Source organism: Lithohypha guttulata (assembly GCF_036872675.1).
Source record: "Lithohypha guttulata strain CCFEE 5908 chromosome Unknown scaffold_5, whole genome shotgun sequence".
In the NCBI taxonomy this organism is placed as follows: Eukaryota; Fungi; Ascomycota; class Eurotiomycetes; order Chaetothyriales; family Trichomeriaceae; genus Lithohypha; species Lithohypha guttulata.
The window spans coordinates 2,508,026-2,523,248 of NW_027042754.1; the positions used below are offsets into that span (position 1 = coordinate 2,508,026).

At 49.0% G+C, this 15,223-nt stretch overlaps 3 protein-coding genes across 3 annotated transcripts; 2 read left to right on the forward strand and 1 right to left on the reverse strand.

Annotated features, from left to right (window-relative positions):
• Nucleotides 1-781: 781 nt before the first annotated feature.
• CGR1_2 (rRNA-processing protein cgr1) lies at nt 782-1,819 on the forward strand (the record flags this gene model as incomplete). Its single annotated transcript, XM_064901729.1, has 3 exons — nt 782-886; nt 939-1,174; nt 1,228-1,819. 3 exons carry the CDS (start codon nt 782-784, stop codon nt 1,817-1,819), a joined length of 933 nt encoding a protein of 310 aa, XP_064752805.1.
• Nucleotides 1,820-11,775: 9,956 nt separating this feature from the next.
• LTR64_007410 (uncharacterized protein) lies at nt 11,776-12,721 on the forward strand (the record flags this gene model as incomplete). Its single annotated transcript, XM_064901730.1, has 2 exons — nt 11,776-12,205; nt 12,273-12,721. The coding sequence occupies 2 exons, from the start codon at nt 11,776-11,778 to the stop codon at nt 12,719-12,721; spliced, it is 879 nt and encodes a 292-aa protein (XP_064752806.1).
• Nucleotides 12,722-12,867: 146 nt separating this feature from the next.
• On the reverse strand, nt 12,868-14,928 carry LTR64_007411 (uncharacterized protein; the record flags this gene model as incomplete). The annotated part of the gene is made up of 1 exon (XM_064901731.1): nt 12,868-14,928. The coding sequence occupies one exon, from the start codon at nt 14,926-14,928 to the stop codon at nt 12,868-12,870; it is 2,061 nt and encodes a 686-aa protein (XP_064752807.1).
• Between the last annotated feature and the right edge of the window lie 295 nt (nt 14,929-15,223).

Here is a 15,223-nt window from a genome sequence, read left to right on the forward strand (position 1 = left end):
CTTGGGGCAAAACGGACGCTACCCGTGAACGAAGGATCAAAACTGATGTCTACGGGAGATGATAATTCTCACTTACTACGGGAGATTCGTTTGCACGAGCCATTAAAAACACAACATCGAATCGTGGCTGCATCTGAGCATGCAAGGGCTTCGCACATCACTCCACCTGGACAAAGTCGAAGTCTTTCTCGTCCTTGTTCCTGGATCACGCACCCTTCAAGGGCGGACAAAGGGCGGACAGACAACCACGTTCCTGGGCCATGCAACGTTGCAGCCGCATCGAGAACTCTCCAGCTTGGATAGCCTACAACGACACGAGAGGATCACCGTTATTACCAGAGATCGACCCTGCGACCTCGAATTTTGTCTTTTTCGTCAAGGGTCGGGACGGGACTTACATCGTCTTTAGTCCCTTTTCTGTCTTAAAAAGCTTGAGAGTCAGGTCGGGGTCGATATGGGAATACAGGAAACAGACGTAGGTGTGCGAACGATTGTTTCGCGTCTGATACGTCGCTAGAAAGTAGACATGTAACGAATATACGAAAAGTTGTAGAGTATGAATCTCAACTATAGATGTTGGACACTTGGCGGTACGCGGGGCAGGAATGTATACCCGAATTTTTAGCCGTAACAACATTGGAAAATGTCGAAGAAGTGACGCATTGATAAAGTGCCCTAGAGCAGTAAGATAAATATAATAAGTAGCGGGATGAACACTTCTTGACAAAACTTTTTGTTCTCGCCAGCTATTTCTTCCAAAACCTCTAATAACAACAAGAAGATGAGCATTCAGCAGTGGAAAGTGACCGAGCCCTACGTGGCGACGAAGTGCAAGCTGGGAGAAGGAGTCTACTATGTACCAGAAAGGAACGAGCTTCGATTTCTGGTGAGGACATACTACAGTCGTTCTGCAAATTACGTATGTTAACATATTCGAGGATATAAACAGTTCAAAGCTCTATATAATAGACCTGAATAAGGGGCCTGACTCCCTCAAAGAGATTGATACTGGAATGCCAGTGGGTGTCACAGTCGACATTGAAGGTGTTGACTCGTCTGAAATCGTTCTTGCTGGTGCAAAGGATGGCGTGACGAAGTTCAATTTGAAGACACAAAAGCACGACTATGTGGTGAAGTATTGGTCGGGAGCTGGTGCGGAGGAGAAGACAAAGAGGTATGTTATTCCATTGCTGTTGGTATAGTTCTTCTCTCTAAGACGTCTCCTAGGATGCGATCAAACGATGGTGCTGTCGATACTGCCGGGCGTTTCTGGGTTGAGGCCTTTGATGACCCTGAAATTGGGGACCCATCAGATGAAGGAGTTCTCTTCCGAATGGATCCTGATGGCACTCTTCAGACCATGTACGAGAAGATTGTGATTCCAAACGGCATTACATGGAACGAACAGGACAACACCATGCACCTGACTGATACAACCGAAAAGAGAATATTATCTTTTGCTTACCATTCTAAGACGGGCGACATTTCCGACAAGAAGATCTTCTACGATCATTCCAAGTCTGGCCTTCCTGGAAACCCAGACGGTCATACTCAAGATTCTGAGGGCAATCTATGGCAGGCTCTCTATGGTGGTTCGAGGGTAATTCGTGTCACACCTGAAGGCAAGGTCACTGGCGAGGTCTTGCTGCCAACGAGGAACATCACATGCTGCGTTTTCGCAGGCACAGACCTTTTTGTCACTTCTGCTGTTGAGGAGGATCCTGAGAACAATCCAGAATCTGCCAAGTACGCAGGTAATCTCTTCAAGGTCAATGTTGGAGTTGGCGGAGCACCTAGACACAAAGCCAGGCTCTCCTGACCTAGATCGGAGAATTAAGAGTTGTGACGATTACCTGATCAAGAGTCAAGGCGTAAATCCGCAAGCAGCCTTTGAGCCAGAGACGGGTAACGAACAAGTTGCAAGGTCTGACATTTCAGGTCTTTTAAAAATGCATAAAGAACCCAAGATTAGCACTTGATACATTGCTGCTGACCGTACGTGTCTAGATGGGTGATCCGAAAGTGAAGATCGTTCTCAAACGTGTCGTTTGCCGCATTAAAGTCTCATTTGATGTGTCCTACATGACTCCTCCAGGACTGATTACGAGAATTAGACTTTCGTCTCTCCTCTGTGGAATGAAACGGCTTAGGTCTTACATTTAGCGCGAACTTGGAGTTGCTGATCAAACAGTACTTGTAAAGACAGGTGCTGGATTTTGTTCTTTGTGTTGGTCGATATGGGAGAAATCAGATTTTTGATGACAGTGCTTGGAAGAGCTTCGTTCGTGGACTGTCTGCTGTCTGATACTACTAACGTTGTGAAGTAGGTGAGTGCGCCTCTTTGACAGGAGGAGCTCAGGAAGGCTTGAGCTGCTGCCATTGCTTTCGGTCACGGCTCGGACTTGTCATCAAACTCGTACGTGGAAATGCTGATCAATGTATGCATATCCCGCCAGCGGATCTCGGACAACCGTACCGCGGCCCCGGGTTCGTGAGAGGGATACTTTTGTCCGTCGAAAGTTAAGGTTCATGAGATTGTCCTTGGCTGATGCATGAACTGGACGATTGGGTGGGGTTGGTGGTTAAGCAGATCCATGCAATCGCAAGACGGGGCACAACACATAGTCGATAGATTGTCGAAGTTGCTGTCATCAGAATCATGGAGATACGAGCAGCGAAGAGATTCCAAGAAGAGATTCCAAGGTGTCAGCGTAGATTTGGGCAGTTCTCCGTGCCACGAAGCTTGATAACAAGCATTGTTTGTTGCCCACGTGGCCACCTGCAAATGCATCGAACTCTGGTTTCAGCAAATCACGGACAATCATCCACTCGCCAATGACTGTCCACCTGATGGAGCGTCTAAATTCATTAGGCTTTTTGTGCGTATACACATGGATGTTTCCTGCTGCCCGATGCGCAAGCAAGTCAACCCAAGCAATGATGCAAGAGATGCTCCAGGACTGATGCGTGACCATATGAGAGCGTATTGTACGTTAGTCGACCGCGAACTAAGCGCAAGCTCGTGTTCCCTGCGAATCATTGTGCATATGCTTCAGACTTCAGGTACTTACGCATGAGACGAGTTCGCTAGAGTCTTGTTTCCTGACACACCTTCTGCGACCCACCAACTTCCATTTAGCGAAGCTAGGTTCCTGTTTCCACGCGCTGCGGCGTTGCGCCTCACTGCTGAACACCCGGAACAAAAGCGTATTTGAAATCACCCTACTTCATGTAGGTCTGCAGAATCGTATGCAGAATCTTGCATGAAAAGGTGTGCTAAAGGTGACCTGCATGCAGTCAATCACAAGTCACACAATCGTACTTGGTGCGACGAGCACTCCCTTGTGCTACCTGAACTAGTACTGGGTGATGTGCTCGGACGAGTGACTGTATCTGCTCAGCCTAAGGCTTTATCAGTCTACTACATTGAGTAAGACTGCTTCTGCATTGGTATGAGCAGCCGAAGGATTGATGGAGCGCCGCAGCTCAATTTCAAGATGTGCGCGATCGACTCTCCACAAGATGTTAGCTTGTTGTTTAGCACAGAGTTAGACGTTAATGAACATGGGTCAGTGCTGCTCGTTTAGCGTGACGTGCAGATTCCCGATCTCATCAGGTTTACAGTGGTTCGATACTGCTGTCCGAGCACACCGAACCTCGTCTCGACAGAGAAACTCTTGCATTGACATAACATTATGATCAAAGCATGGCCCCATTCTTTCGAGGCGGGACAAGCCTGAATCGCACATATGGTGAAGAGATGGTGGAAGTGGATGACGTCTGGAAACAGGGTACGTCGTTCCGAGAAGTGCCTTATCACTGCTGGCGACGAGGGTGGCCCGAGCCTCATCTAAAAGCGGAGGTGTCGTGACGACACGTGGTCGGCAGCCAGTGTTTGATGATTGTCGTCTATGCAGTGCGCCAGCGGCCCTTTGCGTGTTCGTCTTATTTCCAATCGCATTTGAAGTCGGTTGAGAATATCACGAATCGACCACTTGCACTATAGGGCTGCCGCATTGGCTACTGCACGATCCTGGACGGGAGTCACAATCCGTCACAAAGACGTAGAGCGAGAAGGAACGTTCAAGCCATTGCCATGCAACCACTACTTGTTACGATTCACAAATCTTTCTGTGTTATCGTACTACGAGCCCAGCACCAAGTACCATACCCGAACTCTATGATCTTGTTCAGAACTGGATCAGTGTGATTTCGTCGGCGGATTATGTTTGCGACCAGCAACTTCGACTTAACAAGCAAGGCTAACCACAAGCCAATATACACTATGTGTGGCGTCCTGCTGAGAGGACTTCCTGCAGAACTAAGGTCCAACAAATCACTACCAGGATCAGCCCTCTCAGCTGTTTTGCGGATCTTACATAGTCGTTTCACTTTCAAAGCTTATCGGCGGCCATCACGAACATGACCCATCTATGCAAACTTACTATCGCCAATCAACGATATTCTTGTGAGTCGAAGCTGGCAGCAGCTCAAACATTTACATATAGTACATTGAACATCGCATAATCTTGGTGGAGCGAGTGGTGATAGTGACGGTTATGTACTAGCTACCTTTTACAAGCATAATGGTAGGTCTATTCGGAAAATAACCCGTTGGCCTGCATCAACATAGATGCAACGCCAACGATCACGAGCTCTGGCCACCATGCTGGTGCGTCGATTATTGAGCTACTCCTGGGCATCATTAACCATAATTGAGCCAATGAGAAAATGATTGGAGAATCGTGCCTTCGATCGCGCACGGAATTAAAAGGATATCTGGAGCAGCCCCAACGACGACGGCGCGATGCTTTGTTCGGGCACTAGAAAGGGTGCTAAGTCATACAAGTGCGAGTGGAGTGAGCATCCTAGTTTCGGCTTTCGAGCCTTGGTCATTCCATCACCACATCACCCGAGTACCAGCTACCAGGTGAATGGACATCCTGTCGACCCGGCTACTGAGAAGACTACTATCGCTAGATCCATTCGAGCTAGCACTTAAGCAACATGTCCGCTCACCGACCATGCTATCTCACAGGCTGCATCATCATGTCGTCGATGCCCAGGAAGCAATGCCACGCTTGGAGATATGGTGGTTTTCTGCACTAGACTTTACCTGCTCTGCTGTGGATACGGAGCTCAGTGATAGCGTACCTGCTCACCACGGTCCACTCAAGCCATAGGCTATTCCTCTAGATACTTTTCGCAGCTCCTGCTAGATTTGCTTTTGTCGTTTGTTCGTTGCAACGTCGAGGAGCGCCCTGGAAACGCTAGAAAGCGATTCAGCTCACAGTGGTTCCAGTACATTGATTCTAGCCGTCTTCCCCGAGTCATAACATCTTTCCGGATCTTACAACACCTGCCGCTTGATGCACGGGCTGGCACTTGAACTTAGCCATCAGCCGACAATCTTTTGATCTGCCACTCACCGTTCTTATGACCTGGTGGAAGTCCAGCTGTCTGTTATACGCCTCAGCTGTATTTGGTCAAGCTACCTGTAACAGAGCTTTTTGTCACTTTGTACCTCCCATTTGCTGTTACAAACCCCACCTAGACCACTACTCCAGCCCACTGGCGCAATTACATCAGAAGGACATTTCATGCTTGAAACTGCTTCTTCTTCTGTATATCGCCTCAACTTCTCGACCTAGTACCAGTGACACTCTTGGCATCAAACTGAATCGATATTCCGTCTCGATCATTTGGCTAGGGCCAAGCATTTACCTTCTACGGCCAGATCCCAACGACTAAACTGAGCGCTCACAGATCATCCGGCAAGCTGGCTGAGGTGCAGGTAGTGGCTTTTCCCGGGTCGCATTTTGCTTCTGATCGACGACATCACCATTGGGCATTCGAACAATACAGCAGGGAGGCAAAACGTTCGGAGCGAGGCCAGAGGTGGAGGAGGGAGAGTCGGGAGGGGACGGACGAGGATATATGGTCGTGTGCCTGGGAACCTCTAGCAGAGGGCGATCATTACATGTCACGATCAGTGCCAATTACGGACCAGACTTCCCAACCGACTCTCAGTGCACAAGACACGAACACAACTCAGCGTTCTAACATATCCCAGAGGGAGCCAACACGAGAAGAAACGGCGCAATATGCACCAATCTTGCCGCCTGTCACAACGCTGACAGGCTATAGCCCATCGGCTGGCTCCCCAGCAGCAACACGCACATTTGGAGTCCACAGCATTCTCAATCCTGCAGCAGAGACAGATCCTTTTAGACAGACCACGAGGGTGTCCCAGTCTCCCGTTGGGGCTGTTGGTCCGGTTTTCGGAACGGCTAAGACTCCACGTATCTCACCACAGATTCGGAAGAGAAAGGACAATGCATCGCCTAAGAGAACGCCTCACACACACTCGGAGCTCCGACCAGCTCGACGCGTTTTGACACCTAGATCACCAGCGTTACGATCCGCGAGTCAGGGACTGCATAGCTCTCCGGCTGGAAGGGGCAATCATCAACATGGGCGAGTATATACGGTCGAGCCTGGCGAATCCACCGGCGGCACTATACCTCCACTGCCTCCCATGAATTTGCTTTCACAAGGACTGAATATACCTGTACAACCTCATGAGCAAAGCAACATGGCTACAGGCGTTGGCTATAGTAGTTCTACTGCTTCGTATTCCGCAACTACCCAAGGACATATAGGAAGCCCTGCCAGCTCTTCGAATTTGGGAATGGCCGACCGTGAGCCTGTAGATTCGACGTCAGCAATGATCAACGCGCAAACCACACCCAGCACTGCATCGCATATGATGGTTGCGACACGCGCATATGGTGTCGGTCAACCAGCATACCAGATGGAGCTTTCTACAGAGTCAGGTCCAATGATACTTCCTGTAGAAGTCGATGTTCAGCAAGCCTCCAAGCTGGCGGATGAGAAAAGGAAACGTAACGCCGGTGCCTCTGCTAGGTTCCGCCAAAGACGGAAGGAGAAGGAACAAGCAGCCTCGCACCACATTGCTGACCTACAGAAGCAAGTACGTGACATGACTGAAGAGCGCGATTTTTACCTTGCAGAAAGAAACATTTTCCGAGATATATTGTCGCGAACTCCTGGCGCTTCTATACCTCCGAGGCCTGCATCACCTCGGATGCGTCGACTTCAACCACATGGACAGTACGTGAGTGTACCCATTGAGCCTCCTCCACCTGCCGAGTACAGGCGTCACGATCAAGGGGACCCACCTCCAGCTCAAAGAAGGAGGACAAGTGCCTACCAGTCATCTTTTGCAGCAGCTTCTATCCCCACGACTAGCTATGCCAATCCGTTACCGCAACCTCAAGGACCAGCTTACACGCTCCCGCCACCATCGCTTGCTCCGGGATTACCAGATCCGCGAGGTCAGCCTCCTCAACCACCTGCGGGTTCTGGCTTTTTGGGGCCCCCTATACCGCCCCGTGCGCCACACCAAATGCCTCCAGCTCTGGCACCAACCCTCCAACCTCCCAATACGCGTTCTGCGCCGTACGACTCCTTTCAGAGAGACACACAGTAAAGCCTGCTGGAACTGTGTGGCATTCCGGACTAGCTAGCTTAATCATTTCACCAGCCTAATTTTACTAATTTCAGATAGACTGCACGACGAGGGGCGACTCACGATTCAAGTTCATCACACTTAATATTATTCGAAACATACCCGCACGACTAGCGCCTTTGTTGCGCACAGTAAGAAGATACCGGACCATACAGCACAGAAACCCGAAATCAGCGTTAATCACTATCGTTACCCAGGAGATACCCATCATATACATTACGGCACTTGCGGATCAGGACCTAAGTGCACATTTAAAATCATGTTTAGTGTTGAATTCTCGTTAGCCAGCGATCTACGTTTTACGATGATATGCGCCACACGGCCATTTGTCCTACAAAGCCTTCTTCAATGCCGAAGAGCGAGACTTGTTATCAAGCAGAAGATGGGGCTCCAAGCATGATGTTGCCACCGAAGTGGTGGCATTAATGTGGCATTAATAGCACGGGGCGGAGGGCTTTGGGCTCGAAGATGTGAATGCCTGTCCCAGCGTCACTCGTGACCATGGAGCGGGACTAGTGGAGCCCTTCAACAACAATGCTCTAGGGCGACATCACAGCATCACACTTATGTAGACTACAGCGAATCGATGTACAATAGATTTTCCTGCTTCTGGCAAGTACTTCGATGCTAGTCATGGAACTACCGCCGACTCAATCACTGCGCCGAACAAGTCTATCTGTTGCTCGTGACGATCTATACGTAGTAAATTGTGAAATCACCAATTGCCGTTACGTATGGTCGTAACCAATGGCTCAGCAAGGACTACCATCTGCCTCACATCAGTGAAATGTCTCGCCTGCTACCATTTTGACTGGTCAAAACTCCTGCTTTTCAGTCTCTTTTTGCGCCTATAGGCGTCCGTTACTGACAATGTATTTTCTGAAACGACAACATTTCATAATGAATATTTAACCCAACGTACAGTGTCTGCACATATTGAGACTCGACGCAGTGTTCAGTTCAATTCACCAATCACTTCCCACTCTTTTGTGCACCTGATGTTTACACGCTAGCACAGAGCTCAGTGTACTTTGGATCCATCGACACTAACTTCCAACAATAATCTAAGTTCGAAGTGATAACAGCGGTGAACAACTCTCTGGAAATCGCAACGTCTGGGTCTTGTGTCCCGCATCACTTCAGAGTGCTTTTGGTAATGATTAGCTGTCGCTGCCCAAAGAGGGCAAAATTCGTCCAGCACGAATATACCAGGTATGAGGCGTCCTGGAATATACTCTTCTACATTCTTTCGAACTTCCGTAGGTAAACAAACACGTACCTCATCTTCATGAGCGCTAGAGGCTCCAGCGGATGGATCTTTTCATGCACGACACAGGCGGTGAAAGTATTCTTGCTAGAATCACTCGTAATCGCACTAACTTGACGAAAGCATGGCATCGCTTCCGGTACGCCAGCTGGTTCCACTGATTACTACATGGTGCATGGAGACATCGCAACGCCTCCGATGCTAAATTCGAGATCCATTCGTACTAATTATTGCGACCGAGATGAGTGGTGACAACCTCAACTCTAGTAGGAACGTTTTTCCGTGATGATTCCCATCGGCGAGCGAAATTGGTGTAACCAGTTAGATGTACTATTGTACACGAGAATTCTCAAGCTAAGTGTGCTGGTGGCTTGCGCCTGATCTCGCGTCTCATTAACATAAAATTGCATCATTTAACACTAAGTGATTAGGAAGATAACGATGTGCTTGAACAAATTACGCAAGCAGGTCATTGTTCGTCACTCGAACCTGAGAGAGATGTTGGCAAACCACTCATCTTGTAGTGGCGTCGGCCTGTCGATGTGCAAGTTGGGTAATTGTTGGGACCAGGTCAGAACTTGCTTGGTGTATCCTAATCAAGAGTGCTGCAGGACAACCCTCCTTGCAACTACAACATCACGAGCTCAGGGTCCGTTGATTCGTTGTCCTAGTGATGATTCAAGCCCTAAACAGTCATTGCTGCAGGCTCCTGAAACAGAAACCGTTGCTGACCTCGTCTTGATGTTTTGTTGTGACTGGGATCGTGTTCAGGCATTTCACGAGACTAGGGCTGATATCCTTGGTACAAGCCATAACCCATCCGTGGCGCTGGACTTATTAGTACTTGCAGATGGCAACATTCAACACATCAGGATCTCGAAGGTCCACTCTCTAATGAGTCTTTCTGTGATAAGGCAGAACACAGTCATGGCCATCAGCACGCGACTCATGGAGACCTTCGTGTTATTCACAGCAAGCGTAGGCTTTTACAGTGAGTTAGCAAGCAGAAGCCACCTAGGTATTCCAGATGAGTGAGCTTTGCAGATGTTCATTCTATCAAGTGTGATACACGTGGATGTTGAGCTCATCACTCATCGGTCTTGAAGTGGCTGCACGTCAGTGTGCTTCTGAGAGATCCTAGCTCATCCACGAGGATCATGAGTCCGAGGACCATGGACAAGATTCGCGCAGTCCAACCGATACCATCAGGGCACGGAGCAATATAAGATGTTGTTTCGGCGGCATCGTCGGCTTACCCGCATGGATGATGTTGAACAGGGGTACGTGTCTGGTGTGTTCGGCAAGTCGGCTAACCATATCGAGCTCATCCGACATCTAGGTAACATTATGTTAATCCGCTCGCGGCTTAAAACACGGAAGACAACCATGTCGCTGGACCTGCGGTGTGCCAGCAGGGGATATGAGGTGGCAGACAACGGTCAGACCATGGTCGGCAACCACTACCCGTTTATAAATGTCCAATGCGTTCATGAAGGCCATCAGACTGGCAGAAGTTGAACAATTTGAACAAGAGACGTGGCCAGCACCAACTAACCAGTTCTGTAACTCCTTGGAAATACAGTGAACGACCTTGATGATGCATAGGTAGTACATATTTACTGGGTCAGCGTCAAGGCTTTTCTGAAAGATTCAGCCACCTGGCACAGAGATTGTTTCGACATACAATGTTGCAACATCCCTGTCTCAGCCACATCCACTGTTGCATGCAACCGAGCAGCATGTCTGTTTTGGAATGCTGCACAATTGCATACGACCTGAAAGTCCGTGACAGCCTCTCAAACGGGCTCGAAGCATGGATACCCTTACAGAAGAACCCATGTCGCTGCGCAACGTGTCTGTTCCGACAGCCTCCGCGAGAAGTCCTGCATACACACCTATGCTAAAATTCACTACCATGGTCCCTGAGGTATGGATCTGCAGTCGTTCCAGAAAGCTTCCCCACATTCGCGGCACGTTGCATATGTCTTCAAGCTTGCTGACCTGTGTACGTACTGTATCAAACAGTTATCATGTTGCTCGTCTTTACAAAACGGAAGAACATATAACGCCTGTATGCAAGTTTCTCATCACTACAGTGCACTAAGCTGGAAGACAGCATCTGTGTATTGAGTGGCTCAATTCACGTGTTTGTAGTCTGTGGTCTCTTTGTGTTTCTCACTGGGCATCGTAATCTACCACTGCCTTAGAGCCTCGCGTGCGTGGCTCAGATTGAGATACAGTACGTAGGCAAGTGCTTGCATAAAATTTTGCGGTTGCCAATACTGCGCGACACGTGTAGCTCCTGCCTCTCTACCGCTACAAAGGCTTGATCTGCGAGTGCTCGCTCTTCTGGATCATTACTGCACGTCGACATAATTGGACAACTTTAATGGAGATCGTCCTTGACACGACGCTTGTGCCATTCCAATCGTTCTTTTTCTTGTTCAATGTTCTCCTGAGCAAAGTGACCACTACTAACCAGTGGTATCCGTGACAGTAACGGCAGTTTCACATCAAGGCTGCCACAACGTCCTGCTAATTTGTGCATGAACTGACCGAGGTCGAAGACATGCTACTTTCCATGAAAAGGCTGCAGCCCAATCATTGCCAGTCTTGACCAGGAGTGAAGCCATGGCAAGTGTTGGTCACAATATAAGCTGATCAATACCTGAAGATTAACACCGAAGTCACGATCTCTAGCATCTTCATTGCAAAGGTCACAATCTGACAAGTGTCGAGTCAAGGGACCGCCCGAGTAGCTGGTAGATAAACTTGAAAGGCACAAGGCTAAGATGGGTGGAGGTATTACACACGATGTAAGTGGTACTAGCCACCTGAAGTCAGCCTCAACACAAGTTAGCAAGTCTTGATCGTGCGTTTGGAACGATCTTCACAAAAATTGGTCGCTACTACACACACTATCAGCTTCTGATATCTTATCCTTACGCGATCACAGATGGCATCCACCGCAGGAAAAGGTCCGTCGTCCTCTGACTTGAAGGAATTAGTTCGAAAGCTAGCTAGAGAAGGTCCTGTCAAACATGAACGAACTAGCAAGCAGATCCGATTACTCTTCAATGGTGCCTTTGTCGCTGATACAAAAGATGCGCAGTGTGTCTGGGAACATGACTACTATCCTCAATACTACTTGCCCATGAATGCTTTCTGTCAATCATCTGGCTATGACATCAAGACCATCTTCGGCGAGGCTATCAAAGACGACAAGACTGGCAAAACGCTCGGTGGTGAACTGAAGCTGGCTGTGCGACGCGAAAACACAGACGAAGAATATCGCACAATCACAGATATGGTGTTGTTTGCCGCCGACCTGGAGGGTCCTAGCACAATGCTGAAGGACCATGTGAAGGTGTTGTTTAGTGCAATTGGTTCGCCACCCCAAAGCACCGTCCGGCATTTTGAGCTTATCCCCTAACTCACGCTGACTGTGAGCAGATCAATGGTTCGAAGAGGATACCCCCATTTACGTTCATCCAAAAGATCCCTACAAGCGTGTTGACCTACTGCAGTCGAGCCAGCCAATTCGAATCACCATCCCTAGTGGCAGCGAAGACGTCGTCCTGGCAGAGTCAGCTAGTTCGGTTCACTTGTATGAGACCCTGCTTCCAGCACGATACTACATCCCTTATACCTCGATCAAAACGATATACTTGAGACCAAGCAAGACCACGAGTGAGTGTCCATACAAAGGCACTGCCAATTACGATCATATCGTAATTGCAGGAGAGCAACATGACGATCTAATCTGGCATTATCGCGCACCAACCATCGAGTGCGCTGCTATTACTGGACTACGATGTTTTTACAACGAGAGAGTGGATGTATGGTTCTTCGAAAAGTCGCAATGGATGAAGCAGCAACGACCTAAGACGCATTTTGCATAGAGAGAGTCAGCAATCCAGGTCAACATTTGGAACATAAAGCAGTGGCGCTGTAAGCTCGTTCTCTTAGAATCAGCTGAGAACCATTTCTAGATTGTCATACATCGTCAAATCATTATCGTACCAAAGGACCTCTTGCACGGGTGTCCTTATCCGAGCCTCGTCGTTGTATCCTCTAAGCGAGCATTAAAAGCCCTTACTGTTTGCAGAATACTGCCACTGCCATCATTACTAGCATTACTCACATCCCTAGCAATCTTCATAAGTTTAAACTCTAGTTCTGGGCCTCGATCCAAATCCTGATGTTCTCGTGATCTCGAAAGAGAATCTTCAACACCAAGCGCAGCCTCACTAGCATCAAACCGCTTAGTAGCCAGGCTCTCATTCTCCCAATGCTGTCGTCGGATAGCGTCCTTGCGCAGCTCCAGCTGATCTCTTCGCCGTCGAATCTCCAGCCATCTCGCCTGTAATTCGGCTTTCTCACGACGAGACGCCCGTACTCGAGCTTCGGCGTTCAGGCGCTGGTCGAGGGACTGGGATGTTTGGAATAGTTGATGGTCAAGAGTCGAACGGAAAGCTTGGAGAGCAGCGAGACGTTTGGTCAATTCGGATTTTGAAAGGGAGCTCGTTGCGGATTGTTTGAGATCTGAGGTGATGGTATCGATGGTCTCGCGGCATGCTTGAGCAAGGACGTCGACGGCATTAGGAGCTGTGCGTATTGTGATTGTTGGTGGTGCTGGGAGGGCGAGTTCGTCGATGTCTGAGTCGTGCTCGTGCTCATCTTCTTCGGGTTGTTCATTGATTGTAGGCAGTGCGCGAAGATTGGTCATGCGATGTGTGACGATGGGGATGGTAGACTTGGGCTGCTTGACTGTATTCCGTGGGCGTGTACTGCTTTTTGAGCTGGCGGGCTTCTGCTTGTTCTTCGCACGTTTTGGTGCTGGCGTTGCTTCGGGAGTTGCGTCGTCTGGAGAGTATGCGTCCTCCTCACCTTCCTCATCATAGGCGTTTTGAGACTGATTAGGATCTCCCCGTCTGACGTCCTCGGTGGATGTAGAAGCATGACGCCTGGTTCGTCCGAGCTGAGACGGCGCAGTCTCTGATTGTGGATCCTCACGCGCTTCAGGTTGGAAAGATTGTGTATCAAGTTCGGTTTCTGACACAGACTGTGAGCGTGAGTTGCTGCCGACCACTGGAGTAATCTCCGATACATCTTCATGGTCGTTATCTTGGTCGACGTCCTCTGAAACATCGGACTCGATACTTTCTACCGCAGGTAGTGGCAAGGACGAGCGGGCAACAGCTGACTTCCGCCTCGTCTTTCCTTGAACAATAGATTTTCTCTTCCTGCGACGAACAGGTTGTCCATGTTGCGATTGTACAAGAGAGGGGCCCACAGGTGATGCTTCTGTGTTGACACTTTGCTCTCGACTGTAGACATCAACCTGATCGGGCCTAGATTGTGCTTCAGATTCGAGATTTTCTTCTAGTGTATCGGAAGGTGTTGGTAGGTGCTTCCGTACCGTGTTGGATGTTCGCTTCTTCTTGGACTGTTGTCCAATTGATTTTCGTTTTCGTTTTCTGGCAGCAGGTCTGTTCATGTCTGTTGGAGCTGGATTGTTCTCTTTATCCAGATTATTACCATCCTGGGCAGTGCTTGCAAAGAACAGAGGTGAAGAAGGTGGACGAATTTTTGCAGGAGTGACACTCGCGATAGTTTCGACTTCTGCATTCACTACTTCTCCCTCATATAGTGTGGTCAGAGGGTGACTGACATCCGTAGTTCTTGTCATATTAGAGATCTCGCTAAGCCGCCGTCTCTTCCTCTGCGACCTATCAGGAAACTCCTCTTCAACTCCCTCATGTTCAGTTTCTGGTCTCGTGCTGCCTATAACTCCTCGTATGATAGGGTCGTCATTCTCGACCAGCGACGATGTTTGTATGGGTCCATGTTGTCGAGTTGCACTGGCTGGGGTCTTACTCCTCGTCCTTGATCTTCTTGATGCTGGCGTATTTGGCGCACTGAACGTGAACCCGAAGCCGAAATCTATGTTTTCGACAGGCCTGCTACCAGCACCACGTTGTCGCATCAGCTGTCGTTCCCATCTCGCATTAGTGCCAGTGTCGAAGCTGGCATTCGAGCGACTACCATCCTCATTGCGACCAGTCGTATGCAGCGCTGTATTGTGTAATTGACGCTCAACCTCCATCATGTTGCATTATGCGGGTGGCCTCCAAGGAATCGTAAAGAGATTTAGAAATTGTTGATCGTTATACGAATGCGACACTGGCAGTAAACAGAGAGCCCACCTTGTACGCGTGCCCAGGCGCTTTGGACGATCTTCACGCGTTGAGGAGTACACTTTAGGCGTGCGGAGAAAACCCTTGGCGGCTAATAGCCGCTGCAACAGCTTCAGGTGCAACTCTAAACATTTCATAGCACTTTCTCACACATCAACGAATACGACGAACATGCCTGCCTGGACAGGAAACCAATCATCATAA